This window comes from Scyliorhinus torazame, chromosome 8 (genome assembly GCF_047496885.1).
Source record: "Scyliorhinus torazame isolate Kashiwa2021f chromosome 8, sScyTor2.1, whole genome shotgun sequence".
Lineage (NCBI taxonomy): Eukaryota > Metazoa > Chordata > Chondrichthyes > Carcharhiniformes > Scyliorhinidae > Scyliorhinus > Scyliorhinus torazame.
This window is the reverse complement of record NC_092714.1, coordinates 114,207,253-114,232,736: the sequence shown is the minus strand read 5'-3', so window position 1 is coordinate 114,232,736 and position 25,484 is coordinate 114,207,253. Positions and strand designations below refer to the sequence as shown.

Genomic DNA, 25,484 nt, shown 5'->3' with positions numbered 1-25,484 from the left:
ACAACAGCAGCAACCCGGGGGGGGGGGGGGGGGGGAGGAGGAATCGGACGGACTCTCAGGGATGTTATTGTATATGTATAGGCACTTGTTTTAGGCAATGTATATTGGACTGTTGGATTGTATCTTTGGAGAATATTTATTTTTGACAAGGCAGTTGCCATTTAGTTTGGTTTTTGTTTCTGTTCATATATTATTTATTTATTTGTTTAAAACTGGCCACTGTTATTTATATTGCTTTATTGTTGTTTAAAAGAAACACTACGTACTGTTGTGTTTGGCCAAAAAATCTTGAATAAAATATATATATTTTTTAAAAGCCCATGACCAGTGACACGCAGTTTCATAGGTGGGCAATCTTACTCATTTGCGAGTGATAACCAAAGAAGATATTTTCTCCCATTCAATTAGATCCCTCATTAACCTAAACTCAACAAAATACAAGCCTATACCAGTGATTTTACTTTTGTAGCCCCTGAAATGTTTACACATGAATTTTCAGTATGTGTGATGGCACATCTGTCAGAATTGGAAGGTCTGCTTTCATTGTGTTTCCTCACAGCCCTCTCCATCTAAATCCCTTACCATGACCAGGTACAATCCACCTGAGCCAGCCCAGGCTAGTGATTAGCTCAGAAACTTTCTGCTCTCTGTGATTCTTAGTGATCATTGTTTGTATCTATTACATCATCTGTCCATTCTGTTTATTTTATGGGATGGAGCTATCTTACTTAATACTGTGAGCTGTTTGCCTTGGAACAGAGAAATGAATTCCTAGCGGATCATTCATTACTAGCAGCTCCACCCAACTACAGAAATGCCTTCTGAATTGCACTTACTTAGTTTGCAGGGATATATAAAACACAAACATGGCATAATTGGGTAGGAAGCAACATATTTCTGCCTCAGTTTATTATTATTAATTGAATAGATGACTTGAAGGAGAATTCATTAAGAAGATATAGTGCCATTTTTATAATTTTGCAGCCCCTAATTAATGTCATTCACCTTCAGTTTTTTGTTACTGCTAAAGTTTATCGCTAATTGTGTGTTATTTAAGACCGACTGATTCCGCGGTTAGTTTTGAGATACCTATTTGCCTGCTGTTTATGTGACTTTTGCCGTTCAGGTTTCGTGGTGACTTCACGCCCTTGTTGGAGGGTTGCTCCTGCTTTTGCTGCAAGAGCCACACGCGTGCCTACCTCTACCATCTTCTCGTGACAAATGAGCTGCTGGCTGGAGTCCTTCTCATGATCCATAATCTCCATCACTACTTTGGATTCTTCCAGTCTATCCGTGATGCCTTGAGAGATGGCAAAATGCAGCAACTTACGGAACTCATTACAAAACAGAAGTTTTAACAATAACATGGTTAATGCATAGTTGACAAAGCAGATGATGGTGGGTGACCTATGTGTATAAGAGTTTTGAAACAGACATCGCTTGCCAACAGATGCTGCAATGAGCTACTATAGTATAAATTATTTTAACATTTGATAATACTATAGTAGTAAACTCTGAAAACTCATAGTGCTCCGCATCCCCATCTCCTCCATCATGTTACATATTAGTCACATTACATTAATGTGTAATAGTTGAAATTGCACACAGGGTTTGAAAGCCATGCTTTGACTCATTAATATTTTCACCATTGTGTGCAGATTATTTTTAAGAAAATGTTTTACTTTGAAATTGTATGAATACAGAAAGTCTAGGACAATTCTGTTTGAACTGACAGTACTCAGCTCTGATGCAGTGAATTTCAATACATACACCACTATGCCCAACAAGCTTGTTAAAATGGATGGACTTTCTAATTTTTTTAATATTCCTGTTTTTAACATTCCTATCTAATTGTGAGGGAACATGGCAGAGATGCTCTGAAAATACTTGACAGAATTGAATTACTTTTAACGAAAACCTGCACTTACTGTTTTAGAATTTACATTTTGAGGCTGAATGTACAATTTATGTGCAGCCAAGTTCTTCATTCTTTACTGCCACCGATGCTAAAGAGACCTGGGGGCCGGGTGGAGAAATTCCAAGTTGCAGCCATTGGATTTGCACCTGTGGGGTGGGTGGGCCCATATGACATCAAGCCACGAGGATCAGTGGGTAACCAGCAAGTCCGCCCAAAGCTTTTACTAAGCAAATCAAAATCCAACGCTGGCTACAAATTCCTCATTCATTTGACTTCAAGCTCCCCATCTATTTGAACCTGGACCTGAGAGTTACCTAACCAATGGCTTTTAAAAGGGCGGCTGAAGGTCCTGCAAAAAAACAACCCCAAAATGTTTTCATATTTATATTTTCATGGAACTGGAAGGAACAGATGTCCTCATGAATCTACACATTTATTGCAGTCATTGCTGGCCTGGAAATGCTCGCCCTGGCAGCTCTCCCTTTTTGGTAAATGATTGAGTCGGAATTTTGTGCAAGTTGAATTTCTCAGCTCGCATCTATTTTTAGTGTCCCAATTTGCTCAAATCTATCTAAGATGTTATTGCACACTCACTAGTAACAGTGAGTTAATTCTGCAGATTATCAATGTACCAACTTAAATAGTTGTATTATACTTCAGTCTTTCTTTCACAATTATTTTAAAAATTAGGTCTGTATAAAACAGCAAAAGGAACCCATTTTATTTGATGCATCAGAATTGGTTACAGGTATTTTAGACTGTGACTTGTAGAATTTCCTTTGCAATTTAAAAGCATTTGATAATTTGAAAGTTAGAAGCTGAAATGCTACATTTTTATTAACACGGGTGTGCATTACCTATTCCGATGCTCATTTCTAACAAGATTGGCTGATCTTTTATGATACTGCTCACAGTAAACGTGACTGTGATGTTGAGCTACCAAGATGGAGGTGCATTTCACCAAGTCTGTCCCTTTAAGGCTACAACTTGGATATTGCCAATGGGAAAATAGTTAACAAAGGTGTATCTTTGAGATTGACTAGAGGCTAGTTGTTGGTTGACATTTCTGTACATTGGCAGCTGGTTATAAATTCTGTTCCCTGTCCTCGGGGAGAAACCTGGTTACCAGGCTTTTATTTTTAAAAACCATGACACCGTGAATGTGCTGAACTATACTCTTCAAATTGTACATTTTTTTCAAATCACATTTTCTAACAGTGGTGACCATCTACTGTTAAGAGCATGGGAATTCTCCCAATGCATATCTTGGCCAACAGTTATCCTTCATACAAAACATCACTTTAAAAAGTGCATTCTTAGCTGTGTACAAATTGGCTGCCATGTTTCCTACATTATAACTGTGACTACACTTTGTTGACTGTATCGGGCAGCACGGTAGCACAAGACCCAGGTTCAATTCCCTGCTGGGTCACTGTCTGTGCGGAGTCTGCACGTTCGCCCCGTGTCTGCGTGGGTTTCTTCCGGGTGCTCCGGTTTCCTCCCACAGTCCAAATTATGCAGGTTAGGTAGATTGGCCATGCTAAATTGCCCTTGGTGTCCAAAAGGTTAGGAGGGGTTATTGGGTTATGGGGATAGGGTAGAAGTGAGGGCTTAAGTGGGTCGGTGCAGGCTCGATGGGCCGAATGGCCTCCTTCTACACTGTATGTTCTATGTAAAGCATTTGATATGCCCTGAGGTCATGAAAGGTGATATATAAATGCAAATCTCTTTTTTTATACTGAACAAACCCCATAAAACATTAGAACAAAGGTATTTCTAGTAACAATATATGGATAGAGGGAAATAGCATTCAACCAAAGGAGAGCTAGGTGGCAGTGTTATACAAGGTTCTCTATTTGGAGTAGAGTGTCATGTTGACGTGTTTATCTCAGAAGGATCGTAATGCATCAAGTAAAGCCTTTTTAATGTTATAAACATCAAGTGTTTCCCCAACTGAGACAGATAAAATACCAAATTAATCGGAAGTTTATGTTTAAAAGCGGTTAAATGTAAGTAAACAAAATACATTGATTAATGTCAATAAAGTAACGTAGATAAAATAGGTGCAAAAAATAGAAATGAAAATAAAACTTATTAAAAGTCAAAAAATATCATTCGACTTTAATGTTCTGAAAAATTAAGCAGCTGTCAAACTATTTTCTGACATATGGCAACCACTAACCCCTTGCCATGTAAGTTCTGGCAGAGAACACTGGTAAATTTCAGTTTTATCTAGACTTCTCAATTCTGAGGGCCACATCCTTCATTGACATGCTGTAATGTCAAGTTAGTAGAAAGTCTGTGATGTGATTATTAGATGTAGCTGTTATTCTCAGAGTGAAAACTTTTCCATTAATTTTAATTGGGTGTTTAGGAATCTTACTGTCAGCATTGGATAACCAATTAACTTATTCAAAACTCTTAAATAAATCTGAGGATTTAATGCAGCCTTAGTGCTGTATTCTTGCAATTCTGACATTAGTTGAATCTACATGGTGAAGTAGCTATGTTGCAACTCACTCATTGACATGTCTCAGTAGTGGAAACGCATGCTCACCATTGACATTTTACAGACACATACCACAATTTCAAAAAATCATGATTGATTATCAGAAAAATGGTATTCATGCAAAGGTTGCTAAGACTAACATGCATTTTTATAGTGTGAAGTTGTTTATTAGTTTTACATTATCATGAACATGCTGTTCTACTTTTAGAAATAAACTAGTTGATGTCCCATGGTGTTACCCATGAACAGAAGAAAATGCCTGTTTTCCTGAACCTACATTATAATTACAGCTATGTGCTCCTGCATTATAACAGTGACTACATTCCAACTGCATCTATGAAACATCCAGAAATGGCACATATAAATGCTTCTTACTATCTCATTGCTTCTTTTCCATACCATAATTGTTCTGGATGATTTGTGCCTGTCCATCATTAGCTTCATTATGATTAGTCAACAACTTCTTGATCGTTGTATGATGTGATCACCAGGATTGAACTCCAATCTTTTTTTTGGTTTAGCCATTCCGTTGAACCCAGTGCAGTGGCATACATACTGGGTGTTCTACTGTTCCCGACCACAATGAATGAGACTGCTGGTTTTATACTTAAATGGTAAAAGATATCACATACACCCCCCCCTCTCCTATTATCCCATCATTAACTTCAGAAGGACCAATACAAAAATTCCCAAGCAAGACTGGGTTACGCTGCACCCTTCTGCTTATCCTTTTTAATTTTTTTAACCTTTCCTTTCTCTGTCATTTTGCTGCCATTAATCTGCTTAATCCCTCTCTTTATTCCTCTGTCAGTTGCTATATTTCATTTGGCTCTAATTTACTTTTACGTAGTGCCGTACGCTTTTTTTTTATGCTGGTGAAGGAGGTCAGTCATTGTGTATGAATTTCACAAGGTGCCAGTTGCAACAATGACATTGCTGCAGTGTGATCGGATTAACATTCCAACAGTTTGTGATACAAATATAGTGTAATGTCGATGGTGAACATAAGACTTTCATTGCCAGACCCACCATTGCAGCAGTTTCTGCCGATTAACTATTCTCTCCCAATCAGCGCATCTCAAGAGTAGTGTACTAAAAGGAAACATTTTTTGTGTAACAATTGAGCTCACGCATTAACTGCAATCAAAACAAAAATGTTGGAAATATTCAGCAGGTCTGACCGCATCTGTGGAGAGAGAAACAGGGTTAACATTGCATACCTGGGGCAAGATTCTCCGACCCCCCGCCGGGTCGGAGAATCGCCGGGGGCTGGCGTGAATCCCGCCCCCGCCGGTTGCCGAATTCTCCGGCACCGGAGATTCGGCGGGGGCGGGAATCACGCCGGTTGGCGGTCCCCCGTGATTCTCCGGCCCGGATGGGCCGAAGTCCCACAGCTAGAATGCCTGTCCGCCGGCGTGGATTAAACCACCTCTCTTACCGGCGGGACAAGGCGGCGCGGGCGGGCTCCGGGGTCCTGGGGAGGGGGGCCGCGGGGCGATCTGGCCCCGGGGGGTGCCCCCATGGTGGCCTGGCCCGCGATTGGGGCCCACCGATCCGCGGGCGGGCCTGTGCCGTGGGGGCACTCTTTTCCTTCCGCCTTCGCCACGGTCTCCACCATGGCGGAGGCGGAAGAGACTCCCTCCACAGCGCATGCGCGGGGATGCCGTGAGCGGCAGCTAACGCTCCCGCGCATGCGCCGCCCGGCAATGTCATTTCTGCGCCAGCTGGCGGGGCACCAAAGGCCTTTTCCGCCAGCTGGCGGGGCGGAAATCAGTCCGGCGCGGGCCTAGCCCCTCAAGGTGAGGGCTTGGCCGGTCAAGGGGCGGAGGATTCCGCACCTTTGGGACGGCGTGATGCCAGACTGATTTGCGCCATTTTTGGCGCCGGTCGGCGGACATCGCGCCGACACTGGAGAATTTTGCCCCTGATCTTTCACTAGAATTAGGAACAGTTAGAAATCATCATCTTCTTGCATGTGACTTGTTGCAGCTTTACAAGTCTAGATCCAAGTGGGACTGCCAAGTCACAGACAGTGTGTTGTCATTTGGATTGCCTTTAATCCTACAGCAAATATTCATAGAACACATCCATTGACTATGTGCTCAGCTGTCCGATCCGGCTGACCACAGCCCCATGCTAGGCTGTCTTTGAATTTCCATTTGTGGTGGATTGTGATATCCATGCATGGGGTTTGTGCATTTTGTTCAGTGTAGACCAATACTTTTGAGGGACATCGAACCTGCAGGCTCTACTGTCAGATCACTCAGCAGATCTTTTTTGGCAATATCGATGTCAGCCTAGTGATCATACCTTTTGTCCTTTTTGTCAAAACCTGCATCACTCGAAGCATTTGCAGAGGTCTAGAAAGAGTTGTGATTTGAGTCATATATTTGGTAGGTTTGAAAAGCTTTCACGGATCGGCAGTTTTAGGTTGGCTTCAATGTGGTCAAACTCAGTTTGCATTCCAGCACACGTCGAAGATGGAATATTAGAGACAATTGGGAGTCATTGTACAGTTGTTTTTTTAATAAACAATTTTATTGAGGTATTTTTGGCATATATATAAAACAATGACATTGTATAGTACCGTGCAAAAGGAAAAGCAGATAACACATAGTGCAAACCACGACTCCATTCTCGCAAGGACCTGCCTAAATCACCCCCTACTCTACACTACCATAGCCCCCGCCCCACCCTGCTGATGATTAATTCTCCACGAAGAAGTCAATGAATGGCTGCCACCTCCGGGCGAACCCCGATAATTAACCTCTCAAGGTGAACTTAACCTTTTCTAGACCAAGAAAGCTCGCCATGTCCGATAGCCATGCTTCGGTCTTCAGGAGCTTTGAGTCCCTCCATGCCAATAGTATTAGTCACTGGGCTACCAAGGCAGCAAAGGCCAAGACGTCAGCCTCCTTCTCCTGGACGGCCTGGTCCTCCGATACCCCAAAGTTTGCCACCTCAGGGCTCATTACCACCCCAGTTTTCAAAACCCGGGACCTGATGTCCGCGAATCCCTGCCAGAACCCCTGAGTCTAGGGCACGACCAGAACATGTGCACGTGATTAGCCGGCCCACCGGTGCATCTGGCACACTTGTCCTCCAGCCCGAAGAATTTACTCATCCGGGCCACCGTCATGTGGGCCACCCGGTGCATAACCTTAAACTGGATCAGACTGAGCCTGGCACATGTTGCAGGCGTGTTTACTCTGCCCAGAACCTCTGCCCAAATACCGTCCTCCATCTCTTTCCCCCCCCCCAGCCCCCCCAAAGCTCCTCTTCCCACTTAAGCTTCAGGTCCTCAGTCTGTGTATCCTCTGCTCCCATTAGTTCTTTGTAAATATCTGAGACTCTACCCTCACCTACCTCTCCCCAAGAAACTGCCCTGTCCTGCCTCCCCTTTGGCGGGAGGCGTGGGATGGACGGCACCAGTCTGTGCACGAAATCCCACACCTGTAAGTATCTAAAGTCATTCTTTCCCACCAGCCCAAACTTCCCCTCCAACGCCCTCATGATCGGAAAGCTCCCTTCCAGGAATAGATCACCCAACCTCACAATCCCCGCCCTCCGCCACAGTCGATACCCACCGTCCATGTTCCCCGGGGCAAATTGGTGATTGCCGCAGATTGGGGTCCACACCGATGCTCTCACTTCCCCTATATGCCTCCTCCACTGGCCCCAAAGCCACCACCACTATAGGGCTGGTGGAGTACCGCGCCAGCGGGAGCAGCAGAGGCGCCGTAACCAGGGCCGCCAAACTGGTGCCCCTGCACAAAGCAGCCTTCATCTGCTCCCAAACCGACCCCGTGCCCACCATCCATTTCCTTATCGCTATGTTGGCCGCCCAGTAGTAGTTACTAAAGTTCAGCAACGCCAGCGCCCCCCTCCCCTCTGTTCCGTTCGAGCATCACCTTCCTCACCCACGGGGACTTTCCTGCCCAGACAAATCCCAGGATAATTTTATTCCGCCTCTTAAAGAAGGACCTCGGGATGAAAATGGGGAGACACTGAAATGTGAAGAAGAATCTCAGGAGAATCGTCACCTTAACAGTCTGCACCCTCCTCACTAGTGACAGCGGGAGCGCATCCCAGCTCCAAACTTCCTCCCTCACTCGTTCCACCAATCGGGACAGGTTGAGCTTATGCAACTTGCCCCAGTCCCGTGCCACCTGTATCCCCAAGTACCTAAAGCTTTCTCCTACCAGCCTGAACGGCAACCTCTTCAGCCGACTCTCCTGCCCCCTCGCCTGAATTACGAACAACTCGCTCTTAGCCATGTTCAATTTATATCCTGAAAACTGGCCAAATTCCCTCAGGATTTCCATGATACCGTCCAACCCCGCCATTTGGTCCGATACGTATAGCAACAGGTAATCCGCATAAAACGAGACTTTAATGTCGTGTCCCCCCCCCCCCCCCCCCCCCCCGCCACTGGACCAGCCCTTTCCAGTCCTTTGAAGCTCTCAGAGCAATTGCCAGCGGCTCTATGGCCAGCGTGAACAGCAGTGGGGAGAGAGGGCAACTCTGTCTTGTCCTGCGGTGTAGTCTGAAGTAATCTGATGTCATCCTGTTCGTCTTTACACTAGCCTCTGGGGCCTGGTATAACAGCCTAACCCAGTCAATGAACCCCTCCCCAAACCCAAACCTTCCCAGCACCTCCCACAGATAGTCCCACTCAACCCGGTCGAAAGCCTTTTCCACATCCATAGCTATCACTATCTGCCTCCCTGCTCTCCGGGGGCATCATGATCACATTAAGCAGCCTTCTTAGATTGGCCGCCAGTTGCCTACCCTTTACGAACCCAGTTTGGTCCTCTGCAATTACGTCCAGTACACAGTCATCAATTCTAGTCACCAAGATCTTGGCCAGTAACTTAGCATCTGCGTTGATCAAAGAGATCGGCCTATAAGACTCGCAGGCCTCCGGGTCTTTATCCCGTTTCAGAATAAGTGAAATAGTGGCCTGCGACATCGTCGGGGGTAGAACCCCTCTGTCTCTTGCCTCGTTAAAACCCCTGACCAGCACCGGCCCCACTATCTCGGCAAACTTTTAGTAAAACTCCACCGGGTACCCATCCGGCCCCGGGGTTTTACCCGACTGCATGACCGTCAGTTGTTGCGCGAGCATTCTGCTGGCCTCTCCATGCTCTTATATCACACCTTTTGCCTTTCTAAGCTGCTCCACAGCCTTGCCTGTAGTCAGCACCCTGAACGTGGCCTGCAGCCTCTGTCATTTCCTGAGTAACTGGCCTTGGGGACTCCGTGTAGCTCCTCTCCGTCCGTAAAATTTCCTGAACCAGTCGGTCCGTTTCTGCCCTGTCTGTCCTGTCCCTATGAGCCTGGATTGAGATCAGCTCCCCTCTCACCATTGCCTTCAGTGCCTCCCAGAGCACTGCTGCTGTGACCTCCGGTATCATTTGCCTGCAGGTAATTCTGCATGCATTTCCTGAGCCTCGCATACCTCCTCATCCGCAAGCAATCCAACTTCCAACCTCCATTGTGGGCGCTGGAAGCTATCCTTACAAATCCGAAGGTCTACCCAATGCGGAACATAGTCCGATATGGTAATTGCCGAATATTCTGCCCCCACCACCCCGGCCAGCAAGTCCCGACTCATGACAAAGAAATCAATTTGGGAATACACCTTATGGACGTGGGAGTAGTACGAAAACTCCCTCGCCAACGGCCGGCTAAATCTCCACGGATCCGCTCCCCCCATTTGCTCCATGAACAATCTCAGTTCCTTTGCCATCGCTGGCAACCTGCCCGTTGTTGAAGATGACCAATCCAGGCTCGGGTCCAGGACTGTGTTAAAAGTCCCCACCCATGATCAGTTTGCGTGAGTCCAAGTCGGGGGTCTTCCCTAGCAACCTCCTGATGAAATCCACATCGTCCCAATTAGGGGCATACACACTGACCAAGACTACTCTCACCCCTTCTAGCTTACCCCTAACCATAACAAATCTGCCGCCCCCATCCGCAACTGTACCCTCCGCCTCAAATTGAACCCTTTTATTAATCAGGATCGCAACCCCCCTAGTCTTAGTGTCGAGCCCTGAATGAAAGACCTGACTAACCCAGCCCTTCCTCAACCTAACCTGGTCTGCCACTTTCAGGTGCATCTCCTGCAGCATGACTACGTCCACCTTCAGAACCCGCAAATGCGCGAACTCACGCCCTCTTCACTGGCCCGTTTAGCCCTCTAACATTCCAGGTAATCAGCCTGGTTGGGGGGCACTTCGCCATCAGCCATCCCCTTTCCTTGGCCAGACCCCCAGCCATGTTTCGCGCTTCCTCTGGCCCGCCTCCTGGCCGGCTCCACCCATGACCTCCTCACTGTTGCCATGTCCAGTTTCCATCCTCGTGAGCAGATCAACCCCCCCCCCCCTCCTAGTAACACCAGCCTACCACTTAACCCCAGCTCTAGTCTAACTAAATGAGCCTCTCCCCACCTGGCTTCCGTTGACTAGCCCACCCAGCTAGCCTGGTGTCTCCCAGTTTTGGCGCCAGCGCGTCTCTCACCCATTGTTCCCTCGCTCCCCTCCCCCGGCCCATCCATACCACTTCCCCAAACCAGCTCTGCTTAAACACACACTCTGTACAAGTCAAAGACATCCCCAATAATAGTGCAATTTAGATCAAACAGATAGAGATAAGAAGTACCAGGCACTCTCAGCCCTTCTCCCCACACAGAAAAAGTTTGCAAATAATTCCCCCGAATCCCCCATCATAACCACACCTTTTTAACTTTTATTTTCCCCCTACCAAACCTCCAACCAAACAAGAAACCCCAAAAAGGAAACATTCAGGGAAACCACGAAAAAGAACAACAAAAACACATCGCAACCAAAATACATCAACCTAAAAAGGTCGGAAAAACGCAAAAGAACGGACCCAAGCATCCAGGCATCTCTCAAAGCGAGAGACAAACAAAATAGACTTACAGGTTCTACCATGAGTCCAAGAGTCCTCAGCTCAGAGCCAGCCCTTGCTTCTTAACAAAGTCCATTGCCTTCTCGGGTTCCTTGAAATAGTGGTGCTGGCTCTCATACGTAACCCACAGTCGCGCCGGAAAAAGCAGCCCGAATTTCACCTTGTTCTTGTACAAAATCTCCTTCACCTGCCTGTAGCCTCCCCTCCTCCTGGCCAACTCAGTGCTCAGGTCTTGGTAAACACGCAGGGTAAGTCGGCCTGTTTCTCCACCGTCTTCTCCAGCTTCTGGAGCTTCTCAGCCTGATCATCGAGCCTTTTTTCCAATCGGTCCATCGACTTCTGGAGCGGCTCCAAATTATCGCGCTTCAGAGCTAAAAACCCTCCTGCATAGCCTGTATCAGCTGCTCCATTGTAGGCTGGACTGTCGGCGCCGTGCTCTGGACACCGGCCATATTGGTCTCTCTCACCGCCTCCACCGTGCCCTTGTTTGACCACTTCTGCTATTTATGGTGCCTCTGGCTTCTTAAGTCCATACAACTCTGCATGGGTTCACTGCCTGAGTACTATTGCTGTCCAGTTCCGCACTCAAAAGCGCAAAAAAGTCGGGGGGGGGGAAAGGTCCAAAAGTCCAACCGAAACGTGAGCCACCAAATGTGCGACCTACTCCCTCATAGCCGCCACCGGAAGTCGTCATTGTACAGTTGTTGATTTCCTTGTGCTGAAAATAATGATCGTGGTCTTAGCTGGGTTTGAGTGGAGATTATCATAGAATTTACAGTGCAGAAGGAGGCCATTCGGCCCATCGAGTCTGCACCGGCTCTTGGAAAGAGCACCCTACCCAAGGTCAACACCTCCACCCTATCCCCATAACCCAGTAACCCCACCCAACACTAAGGGCAATTTTGGGCACTAAGGGCAATTTATCATGGCCAATCCACCTAACCTGCACATCTTTGGACTGTGGGAGGAAACCGGAGCACCCGGAGGAAACCCACGCACACACGGGGAGGATGCGCAGACTCCGCACAGACAGTGACCCAAGCCGGAATCGAACATGGGACCCTGGAGCTGTGAAGCAATTGTGCTACCACAATGCTACCGTGCTGCCCAAATGAAGTTACTGTGAAAAGCCCCTAGTCGCCACATTCCGGCGCCTGTTCGGGGAGGCCGGTACGGGAATTGAACCCGCGCTGCTCGCCTTGTTCTGCATTACAAGCCAGCTGTTTAGCCCACTGTGCTAAATCAGCTCCTGAGATGCCAGTAGTTAATCTCTCCTGCCTGCCTCCTCATCATACACTTTCCCCTTTTGGTTTTCTTCCCACCCCCCGCTACCACTTTCACTTGTTCAAAACCTTTCACAATTGTAATCTATGAAAACATTTGCAGCTTAACACAAATTAGAAAGGTAATAGGTTTTGAGCAAGGAGAAATTGAGGAGAGCAAAAGGGAAAGTCTTTGATAGGGTGGAGGGCAGGTGAGATTAAATGACAAGGTTCTATGGTACAAAGCCAAAGGGTGTGGCAATTGGAACAAGTTTTAAAAAAAATGTGTTTGGAGGTGGTGTGAATGGCATGTCCTAAAATACAATGTAAAGGAAATGAGATGGAAAAACGGGGTGGTGGTTGCAAGAAATAACAAAGAAATACAAAACAAAATTGGGACAGAGGTTATGATCTACAGTTGTTAAATTCAATTATCCATCAGGAAAGTGTGTGGGGGTATAAGTCCATAAAATGCAAAACATCCAGAGGAAAGAGTCCAGTCAAAAGATGTGGTGCAGTACCTGGAGCTTGTGTTGAGTTTCATTGGGACACCACAGCAGGCATATTAACTGCATTCCACTTTGGATTCAATAAAACAGCAAATTGCCTGATAAAATATGCATTACATTGGAATTTAAATTTATTGGCCCGGAATTCTCTACAAAATAATCTTGCATTGTTTTAAATGTTTTATCCATGGTAAGGAGATCCCTGCTGTTTCGTTGAAAGCAAGTGAAATGTAGCAGTATAAATTAATGTGATTGACAAGTTCACTGAATATTGTACAAAAGAGTAAATATGTTATGAGGAAACGTCCTGAAAAACAGGACTGATCACTGCACCATAATTGACAATCAAACTGGCCAGTGAAAATTTGTGGCTAGCGTATGGCATCATCCAATGGGGTGTTTGTTAAATAGTTTGTCCATCAGAGCACTGTATGGTTGGCATCATGGATTGAAACTGAATGGAGCTGTGACCAATGTTGCTGGAAGACAGAAACTAATGTAGCTCAGCTGCTGCAGCCACATATGAACAAGCACTGACTTGCTGCTCCTTACCATTGATCTAATCAGAGTCACCTAATCAGATCCTCCTGTACTGTTTATTGATACATCTCTAAATTGGAATGTATTAGGGATGATGCATAACTGGGAGGTACCAATATAAATAAGATGCAATGTGATGAAATGATCAGGAGAATGAACAAACTTTCATTTGTATAGAGCAATTCACAACCCTGGGACGGCTTGAAACACTTTGCAGTCAGTGAAATACTTTTTGGAGTTTAGTCATTGTTATAATGTAAGGAACACAGCAGTAAATTGCACACCGCAATGGTCCATAAACGATGAAATAAATGACCAGATAATCTATCGTGGTTTTAGTTGTGGGATGAATATTGGTCAGGATACAGGATCCGCCTGCTCGTCTTTGAAAGGTGCCTCCTGGGCAAATAGTGTCAGTTTAACATCTCCTCCACTGAAAGACGGAGCCACACTCCCTCAATGCTATGTAGAAGTGCCAAGCCTAGATGTGCTGGAATCTCTCGGGTGGAACCTGAACCCACAGCCGTCTGATTTGAACGAGTGTGAGACAAACTGAACAAGGGCTGAATTTAAGTAGAAGGTTCTGAGACTTTTATGAGTGACTGATGATTACTGATGTCAAATTGATGTTACCGTTATCTGTAATAGTTTATACAAATGGAGATCTCGATACCTTTATCTGTATAAGGTTATACAAATGGGGATCTCCTAGGAGCCTTTCAAACTGAAATCATTCAATGCTGTAAACAGAATGAGACCTAGGCAGACCTGCTGCTGGGGGATAATTGATACTTTAAAAGCAGTGAATACATTTTAAAAGATCAGCAAAGTGTGGACTTGCCATTTGATCCAGTTAATTCAAATCTTGATTTATTTAGATCATTGAGACTTTTCCCTCAGAAAAATTGTGAATATTTTGGTTTTTATGTGATTGTACCAAGTACACTTAGTTCACCAGCAGCATTTTATGTCAGTCTGACAGTTCAACAAACTCAATCTTACCATTGATGGTGATGACAGGACCATAAGACATAGGAGCAGAATTAGGCCACTCCGCCCAGTGAGTTTGCTCCACAGACCGTTACTATTCAGCATTCTCAGTCTGGTCTCTTTGCAGTAGCCCTAAATTCCCACATAATTGTGGTAAGAGAAATGGAATGGCAGAATGGGTGGCACTTGCCATGATATTCATATAAACATATCATGGTGCAATCATACACACACACTGATGGACAGATCAACGGACCAATCAACACACACGCAACATCACAGCCATTCACCAGTGAGAGCACATGCACTATAAAACAGGGAACACCACAGTTCCCGCTCATTCCAGCAGGAGATAGCTCAGGGCACAGAGCTCACAGCATGTCACTCAGACATACACCATGTGCTGAGTGCCTCTCGAAGATAGTGTTAGGGCTGGGTCCACAGGTTAACGGGTAAAGTACGAACCACAGCCATAAGTTAACAGTTGTTGTTATCAAGAATAATAAAACAGAGTTGTACCATCTACAACCGTGTTGGTTTGTTTGTATAGCGGAACACCCAACATGACATAGTACCAGGATTGGAACCCAGCAACTGTGAGACCAACCTGCACATCTTCAGAGATCCACCATCCTGCGCCATGGACACCATCAGCCCGCCGCAGCCGCTCCAAATCGCTGGAAACCTCGGCGTCAACTGGAAGCTGTTTAAACAGCGCTTCCAGCTCTTCCTAGAAGCCACAGAAAGGGAGAATGCATCGGACACCAGGAAGATCCCACTCCTCTCCACGGCAGGGCAACATGCCATCCACATCTACAACTCCCTGGCATTCGCGGAAGGCGAGGACAAGACGAAGTACAAGACGGTCCTTCTAAAACGTGAGCAACACTTTAGCGTCGAGGTGAATGAGAGCTTCGAGAGGTACCTCTTCCAGCAGCGCCTGCAGGGTAAGGATGAGCCTTTTCAATCTTTTTTGACACACCTCCGTATCCTCGCGCAGTCCTGCGGCTATGAGGCCACCACCGATTCCATGATTCGGGACCAGATAGATTTTGGGGTCACCTCGGGCACTATACGCCAGCAGCTCCTCAAAATTAAGAGCCTCACCCTAGCCACCGCTATCGAAACCTGCGTCCTCCACGAAAACACGACCAGCCGCTACTTCCAATTCCAGGTGACCGAATCGGCACGGCAGGGGACCGACGAGGCCGAGCGGGTCCAGTCGATCGAGTTCCTCCCGGCCCGGACGAGGGCAGCCATTTTGCGCGCTTTCCGTGGCCTCCCACGCTTGTACGCACCAAAAGAGACGTTGACGCAGAGGGACGTGACGCGCAGGCGCGCTCTACGCAGGACTGAACTGCGCATGCGCGGTGGCGCAACGAACGGCATGACGCCACGACGTGCGGCAACTGTGGATCCGCACATTTAAAGCGGCAATGTCCAGCAAAAAATCGACAATGCCTCCGCTGTGGCAAGTTGGGCCACTACGCTGCCTGCTGTCGAGCAGCCCAACCTGCCAACGCTCCCCAATTCTGCCAGCCTCACAGGGACGTGCGGGCCATTCAGCCTCCATACACCGAGTCATACCCTGACGACGTACAGACCGGTGATACCGACGACCGGGAAGCCTTCCGCGTTGCGGTAATTGACAGAAATCGGATGTCCCCAAGTAGGACCCACCAGCCGATGCCAGTGCACAGCGTTAATCCGGGTGATGAATGGTGTGCTACCCTAACAGTCAACCGATCACCAATCACATTCCGTTTAGACACTGGTGCCTCCACCAATCTCATTGCATGGTCAGCCTTCTACGCCTTGAAGGTCAAACTACCGATTCGGCCATCCCGCTGTCAGTTGGTCGATTACAACGGTAATGTTATCCCGGCCATGGGATCCTGCCAGCTCGAGGTTACACACAATTCATACACAGCCACACTGTCTTTTGAGATAGTTGGATCCTCGAAGGACTCCCTGCTAGGCGCCCAGGCGTGCAAGGTTCTCCACCTCGTTCAGTGGATACACACTCTGTCTCCAGAAGGCACGTCCGATTTCCCGGATGCAGACTCTAGGGCACAGCTCCACTCGCTCCTCGCCCACAACCAGGAGGCTTTCGAGGGCATAGGCACACTGCCCTACACTTACAGAATACGGCTCAAACCGGAAGCCACCCCAGTCATTCACGCACTTCGTAGAGTCCCAGCACCACTCAAGGACCGCCTCAAGCAGCAGCTGCAGGATCTCCAGGACCAAGGAGTGCTTTCCCGGGTCACGGAGCCCACGCCATGGGTCAGCTCCATGGTGTGCGTAAAAAACCCTCTGGCGAACTCCGGATCTGCATCGACCCGAAAGACCTGAACAACAACATCATGAGGGAACACGACCCCATACCCAAACGGGAAGAGATCATGAGCGAAATGGCCCGGGCTAAAATTTTTACAAAGCTTGATTCCTCAAAGGGTTTTTGGCAGATTCAACTGCATCAGTCCAGCAGGAAGCTGTGCACCTTCAACACTCCCTTTGGCAGGTACTGCTACAATAGGATGCCGTTTGGCATAATCTCGGCATCCGAGGTGTTTCATCGAATCATGGAACAGATGATGGAGGGCATCGAAGGGGTGCCCGTCTATGCTGACGACGTCATCATCTGGTCCACCACACTACAGGAGCACATCAGTCGTCTCCAGCGCGTCTTTGCTCGGATACGAGAACACGGCCTGCGCCTCAACCGAGCCAAGTGTTCTTTTGGCCAAACTGAGCTAAAGTTTCTGGGGGACCACATATCCCGGTCAGGGGTGCATCCAGATGCAGACAAAGTGACAGCTATTACAGCCATGCCGCAGCCGGCAGACAAGAAGGCAGTGCTACGCTTTCTCGGGGTGGTCAACTTCCTGGGGAAGTTTATTCCCAACCTTGCCTCCCACACAACGGCTCTTCACCACGTGGTGAAGAAGACTACGGACTTCCAGTGGCTGCCCGCACACCAGAAGGAATGGGAGGAGCTCAAGATCAAGCTCACCACCGCCCCGGTATTGGCGTTCTTCGACGCTACTCGAGATACAAAGATCTCGACTGATGCCAGCCAGTCCGGCATTGGGGCGGTACTCCTGCAACTGGACGACACTGCATCATGGGCCCCGGTCGCCTATGCCTCGCGGGCCATGACCCCCACAGAACAGCGCTATGCGCAGATTGAGAAGGAGTGCCTGGGTTTGTTAACCGGCATAGATAAATTCCACGACTATGTGTATGGTCTCCCTCAGTTCACCGTGGAAACCGACCATCGCACCCTGGTCGGCATCATACAAAAGGACCTTAATGAGATGACCCCCTCGCCTCCAGCGCATTCTGCTCAAGCTCCAGAGGTACGACTTCCAACTGGTCTACAGCGCGGGAAAGGACCTCATCATCGCGGATGCCCTGTCCAGAGCAGTGAGCACACCGCCCGATTCGGAGGGGTTCGTCTGTCAGGTCGAAGCGCATGTGGCCTTTACATCAGCCAATCTGCCAGCTACTGATGCACGTCTGGCCCGTATTCGCCGTGAGACTGCGGCTGACCCCCTTCTACAATGTGTGATGCGCCACATGACGGAAGGGTGGCTCAAAGGACAGTGCCCACAATTCTACAATGTCCGGGACGACTTGGCTGTCGTCGACGGTGTCCTCCTAAAGTTGGACCGGATTGTGATCCCACACAGCACACATTGGTCCTCGAACAATTACACGAAGGCCATCTTGGGGTTGAAAAGTGCAGGCGGAGGGCCCGAGAAGCTATGTACTGGCCGGACATCAGTGACGACATCGCCAACATGGTGCTCAACTGCCCCACCTGCCAAAGGTTTCAGCCGGCTCAACCCCCTCAGACGCTTCAGCCCCATGAGTTGGTAACGTCCCCCTGGGCAAAAGTGGGTGTGGACCTTTCTCATGTGCTCGGCAGGGACTACGTCATCATAATTGACTATTTTTCAAATTATCCGGAGGTCATACGCCTGCACGACTTGACATCATCAGCTGTGATCAGAGCATGTAAAGACACCTTCGCTCGCCATGGCATTCCGCTTACCATCAAGTCGGACAATGGCCCTGTTTTGCGAGCCAAGAATGGTCTTCTTTTGCCGCTTCGTATGGCTTCACACACGTGACGTCCAGCCCTCTGCATCCCCAGTCAAATGGCAAGGCGGAAAAGGGCGTCCATATCGTGAGGCGGCTCCTCTGCGAGGCTGCTGATGCCGAATCTGACTTTTGTTTTGCCCTGCTGGCCTATCGCTCGGCCCCACTGTCCACTGGCCTCTCACCAGCCCAGCTGTTGATGGGTCGCGCCCTCAGGACCACTGTATCGTCCATTCATGTTCCCAAACCCGACCATGCTCCAGTACTGCAAAGGATGCGACAGCAGCGTGCTCAGCAGAAGGTGGCACATGACACTCGGGCAACTGATCTTCCTGCTCTGGTGCCTGGAGACAACGTCCGCTTACACCTACCAGAGGGTGGCTGGTCGGCAGCTGCCGAAGTTCTCCACCACGTGGCTCCCCGCTCGTACCTGGTTTGCATGCCTGATGGCTCCATTCGCCAGCGTAATCGGCGGGCCCTTCGGCTGCTTCCGCGCTCGCTACATGATCATGCACCGGTGCCACGCCCTCCTGTTGCCCCTGATGTCGACTTTGTGGAGCTTCCTGCCACTATGCCTATTCCTCTATCGCCTGTGGCCCGGCCCATTCCTCAGCCGGTGGATCCTGACCCACCCTTGAGGCGGTCAACCCAAATTCGTCGCCCACCTACTAGGCTGGACTTATGAGCCTGTTTGCACATTGGACTCACTGAATTGTTATGCAACAAAATGTTAATGTGTTTCTCTTTTTGTCATTCGAGGAGTTCTCTTTCGATATTTGATGATTGCACTTGTTTTGTTTGTGGTACAACCTCGTTGCTATGTTGCACCTGACACCTTCCTATGTATATAATTTAGCCTCATGCACATGTTGTAGATATTGCACACACACCTTCAGCTGCAGTCAGTACACACCAATATTTATTGCCATATAGGCACATATTCTTGTAAAAAGGGGGGATGTCATGAAATTCATATAAACATATCATGGTGCAATCACACACACACACTGATGAACAGATCAACGGACCAATCAACACACACGCAACATCACAGCCAATCACCAGTGAGAGCACACACACTATAAAACAGGGAACACCACACTTCCCACTCATTCCAGCAGGAGATAGCTCAGAGTACAGAGCTCACAGCATGCCACTCAGACATACACCATGTGCTGAGTGCCTCTCTAAGATAGTGTTTGGGCTGGGTCCACAGGTTAACGGGTAAAGTACGAACCACAGCCATAAGTTAACAGTTGTTGTTATCAAGAATAATAAAACAGAGTTGTACCATGTACAACCGTGTTGGTTCATTTGTATAGCGGAACACCCAACACAACAGTGGTTAGCACTGCTGCCTCACAGTGCCAGGAACCCGGGTTCGATTCCAGCCTTGAGTAGACTATCTGGAGTTTGCACATTCTCCCTGTGTCTGCGTGGGTTTGTTCCCACAGTCCAAAGATGTGCAGGTTACATGTGGTTATGGGGATAAGGTGGGGCAGTGGGACTTGGCAGGGTGCTCTTTCAAAGGGTCGGTGCAGACTCGATGGGCCAAATGGCCTCCTGCATTGTAGTGATTTCAAATAATGCCATGCTTACTGAAATCTTGGAACAATATAATAATGGTGTAAGCCACAGATGTGCTGTCGCTACAGCACAAGTTTTCAGTAAGCACATAGCCATTAATTTTTTGATTTGACATTAATTTTAGTGAGTGGGAGATTTGAACCAATTGCATGTTTTGCATTTTATGGACTTATACCCCCACACACTTTCCTGATGGATAATTTCAGACACAACTTTTTATTGTTGCATAAAACTCTTGTGGCTTTGTTTATGTCTCACCTAGGATTGCAGTGATCTTCTCAATGTTTGTTGCAATCCTGATCCAGCCTGAACAAGACAGTGCCTTCTCCATTCGTACAAATTTGCTGAAGCAAAATAGCGAGATAAAAGTATTAATTTGAAGGGTATAAATTAGATTTGTTTTGTGATGGTTGAAAACTGTAGTCCCAGATATCACAAGTAGATGGGAAAATGCAAAAATAAAGTATCATGAACGTGTTATGGCATTGGAGCGAAAGATAAAAGAACATTTAGAAGAGCAGCTAAACGGCTTCCAGTGGCGACACAGGTGGAGGTGGCTCCTGCTGGAGTCTTGATTTTTGGATCTTTATACCTGGTCTCGGGGTACTTTTTGGATGAACTGGTGTGGGAAGTCTTAGGAATCGGTGGGATATCGAAGTTCCAGAAGAAAGGTCAGGGACGGAAGGGAGCGAGCAAAGGTCCGCTGACGAGTGCTGTTGTGATTTCAACAGGAGGATAGATGGTGGATGCTGGTCCGCCAGGTGGGGCCGCTCCCATTATGGTTGACTGAGCGAGGTGGTATTAGTGGAGTTTGAAAGTGTTCGCCAAGGGACTTCCGGTGGCGCCCTTGAGGAAGCAGGTCGCAGGTCGGATCGCTGCCGCCCGCGATGGGCAAACGGACCTTTTCCAACGGACTTTTTCAGGACCTGGCGACCTGAATCGGTGGAGGGGACTGTTAGGGGTGAAAATATTCACACGAAGGCCTGAGTATAAGTTAAAAAAGCAGTTTATTATGTCAGAATTCTGGGAGACAAGGTCTGGGGACTCCGCAGCCCCTGACAACACATTATCCCACTTGAGCGCTCACACGGGTTAATATGCAGATTCATGGGGCGGAACTAGTTGTTTTCTCATTTACATACAATCAATCAACTATATTCGCGTCACACTTATTACATGCAATCAATTTTCCAAGCATCCCAATTATCACATATATGGTTAAAGTGGGTGTTGTCTTACCCGCCCCTAACTTCATACAGAAGTCATTCAAAACTAACCTAATAATGTGTCCTGTCTACAGCGGTAGACCTTGACCTTATCAAGGATACATTGCAAGTCTTGTTCTGTGAAGCTGTTATCAGCAGCTGTTGGGACACTCTCTATACATACCCACACTTGGGTCTCATGAGACAGTTTACAGGGAATGTGGCTTGTTCAGCCATTTTGTATCACAAAATAGCTAACAGCCATTTTGCGTCTTTTCTGACATTAACAGCATTGTGTATACACTATCTATTTCTACAAATTGCCTCTTCTAAAAAGGCATCAAAGCCAATGAGTACCTTTTGTTTCATCAGAACTGTTCAAAAGTAATATAGGAGCACAAATGTAGTTACAGGGCCACCTATAATTTATATGATAGTCCAGTATGTAGCCACCTGGGTTGGCCAACACCCGACGTAAAATGAATAACAGCAAAGGCTGCAGGGAAATTCAGCCAACAGAGGCAGAAACTAGCAGGTGCAAGTTACTGTGTATTGAACTCTGCAAAAGCCCAGACAGCATCGATACAAGCAGCCATCTACATACTAATGAGCGATCCCCGGGTACAATCGAAACATTTGGGATAAACAAAGCCAAGCCAGACACCCCGGCGCCAGCAGGAGCCAACACAAAAGAGGTTAACGGACACCTCAAGACCGCCCATCGATCAGGGAACCGCTCCAGTATTGGAGAAATCGAACCAAGCGATTAGAACGAAGTCCAATCACTTGGAACCAGGTACAAGGTCCGCCTCGAAAGGCGGGAAGCCCCTGGGGACTATAAAGTTAAGCCCCCAAGTTCAAATCGTTCTTCTTGACCGGGTCACTCAGCAACGCGAACCAACCCTTGACAGTGACCAGTGCAGCTGTCGCCGATATCCAGTAAGTCTTAAGTCAACGATCGCTACGAGATAGGCGCTCCTAGCTACCAGTCCGTACCAACTTTGAATCCCGCAGACTCGGAACCCGAACGAAAGGCCATTTGTTCCCCTGACCTGATGGGCCAGTCCGAAGTTAAGTATACGCCTGTTAGTTGTAGAAGTAGCTTAGAAGTAGAATTTATGCATGAGTAGCGATTACTGTGTATAATAAATGTGCTTTGATTTGAATCTTAGTAATTGGTGTATTGAGTTATTGATCATTACTTGAAGTTGAACCTCGTGCCGGTATCACAAAGATACCTGGCGACTCGAGAGCAAAGGTTATAAAACAGCCAATTGAATCAACCAAAAGTTAGCAACATATTACTGGCGACACCCAGATGGGACCCGATCTAGAAGTGGCTTCACCACTCCGAGAGAACACAAAAATTTGAATTAGAGATCCAATTGGGAACAGAAAACCACAAGTGTTCAAGCAGTTCTGATCAATCCTCATAATTCGTAAGTGTGTTAAATGCATGCGTAACTAACAGGGAGATAAGGTAATACTGATAGATTTTTGTTGCAACAAAACTGTCGGGATTTTGTATTTCGGAAAATAGCGAAAGCCGTACCCGTAATTACAGCACCGCCTTAATACCCCTCGTTCCAAATTTTAAGAGAAGCATACAGATAGGAAAGATGGCAATGCAGGCGATGCAACGCCTCATGAACCCAGAAGAATCTGTGGTCGCAGTGACCAGCAGCAGTAGAGTAGGACAATGTTCCGTATGGGAAGAAGAAATCAGGAAGTACCTCAAAGGGAAAGGATGGCCCCTTTGGAGTGAATTCTGTAGCAATGAGGAAACAGGTACCGGGGTGTAGGACATACTTGGTGGGAGAACCTGAGCGAGATTCACAAGAAGAGCTTCGGAAAAGCTTGCAAGCCGATGGCAATCGTGTCCTGCTTGGCACAATTGCAAGGCACAGAGGAGGTCGTTAGAACGCTCCGGAGAGAGGTAGAAGGCATACATCGAATGAGCAAGGTTGATGTAAGTGTTGTAGAAAGAGAGAACTTAGAGTTAAGGAGGAAGTTGGCAGCAAAAGACGGAGAGGTGGATGATGCCAAGTGGGCACACCAGTCTTGTCTGGCGCACTTAAGCAGCTTCCAGTCCCAGTACGAAAAGGCCTATCAGGACACGCAACGTGCAGTCCTGGTACGAGAGGAAACCGAGAAGCAGATAGAGGCATTGCAGCGGCAGTGTAGTGACCTGAAGGCAGCGTTAAGAGCACTCTATGCTGCCACCACAGAGCAAAGACAAAGTTTGTTAGACCACGCAAAGTGCCGGAGGCAGATTGCAGAGCTGCAATCTCTGCTTTCAGTTCAAAAAGGATTCCAGGAAACCTTTGGATCAAAGTTAGATGAGGAAGACGGCCCTGATTGGGAAGAGTTAAATGAGATAGCGCAGAGATATGTTCAGGCAACATGTGCGCAGGGAAAGCCCCAAAAGAGAAAAGCGCCCCAACCCCCCCACCGAGCAGCTAGTTCAGGCTCCAATGAACCCAGTAACCATCCACCGCACAGCCACATCGGACGATACAGAATTTCTGTACACCACCCCCTTAACAGTGACCCAATTACGGGACGCGTGCCAGAAAATCACACCGTTCCTCCCCACCTCAGACCCCCACCACTTCTTTGCCAGAGTAAAGCAGCAGGCGACCATGTACGGCCTGGACGAGCGAGAGCATGTAAAGCTCACGGTTTTGAGTTTAGCCCCTTCGGTCGTAGCAGCCCTTCCCGACCCACAGAATGTAGAAGGAGGCCCCCTTGCAGAAATGCATACAGCGATCCTAGACGCGATCGGGTATAACCGGGGTGACCCTCTAGATGGCCTCAATAAATGCAGGCAAAAGAAAACTGAGCATCCCACAGCGTATGCTGGACGCCTGTGGATCCATTTTGCAGCAGTTTTTGGAGATTAGACCGCGCCCATTTGTCCCCAGACAACATGGCCAAATGGACCCGCACCCTTATCTCCCATGCCACAGAAACAGGACAAAAAGCTTGTGCGAATTATGATCCCTCAGAGGAGGCTCATAATGAGAAATGGGTCGTAAAAAGATTGTCCCGAACCTGGGAGCAGTCTGTACAAAACAAACCCGCAGTTAAAAATGCCGAAGAAAAGCAGGCAGAAGCAGACAGACAAGCAGTTAAAACACACCAGAACCCCGCAGGGGTAAATGAAGGCAAGAATAGCCCCCCACCAAAGCCACAGGAGTGTTCCAACTGCGGATATTTGGGACACTTTGCAAGAGAGTGCAATGCCCCACGAAAGCCACAGAGAGCCCAGCAGACGGGCACTCTAAGTAAGAATAAGACAGAGCCCATACATAGTGTGAGCACCCGTTCAGATCAGACGGACCTGAACGGAACGGACTGACGGTGTTCGGGCTCTCCCAGTTGGGTCTGCGACACCCTTTGGGATAGGTCTGGACGACCGGTAGTTGCAGCAAAAATACGGGGACAGCCCATCGGAGTTTCTCTGGGACACAGGAGGGTCCCGCACCACAATACATTCCTCCACCATGTTTCAAAAGGACACGTGGCCCACTACAGCCACTATCATCCTCAGCGGCTTTACAGGCCAGTCACAGCAGGGACACATCACAGCCCCTGTACCCATTCAAATCGGCAACATCACCACCAAGCACCCTATAGTTTTAGTCGACCTGCCCCACACAGCAGAACACATTTTGGGCATAGACTTTATGAACTCCCACCACCTTTCATTTGATCCAGTCAACCAATGTGTCTGGAAAATGGCAAAATCTGCAAGAGCCCCTGCAATGCTCACAATAGGGGAATACGCCAACAAAATTAGCGCAGTAGGCAAATTTTGGTTTAACCCGACTACAATTAGCACGGACAGGCAGGTTAGGGCAGTTTTACAAAAGAACAGGACAGCATTCGCGACCCACAAACACGACTGTGGGCGGATGACTG

General features: G+C 47.8%; 1 protein-coding gene across 4 annotated transcripts in view; it reads left to right on the top strand.

Annotated features, from left to right (window-relative positions):
• Nucleotides 1–4,809, top strand: part of qtrt2 (queuine tRNA-ribosyltransferase accessory subunit 2) — a 61,863-nt gene extending 57,054 nt beyond the window's left edge. For all 4 annotated transcript variants that reach the window (XM_072514057.1, XM_072514058.1, XM_072514059.1 and 1 more), the window contains one exon: nt 1,127–4,809. In XM_072514057.1, coding sequence (XP_072370158.1) covers nt 1,127–1,358 — 232 coding nt within the window. In that variant the 3' untranslated portion in view covers nt 1,359–4,809. The remainder of the gene's footprint in view (nt 1–1,126) is intronic.
• The last annotated feature ends 20,675 nt before the right edge of the window (nt 4,810–25,484 follow it).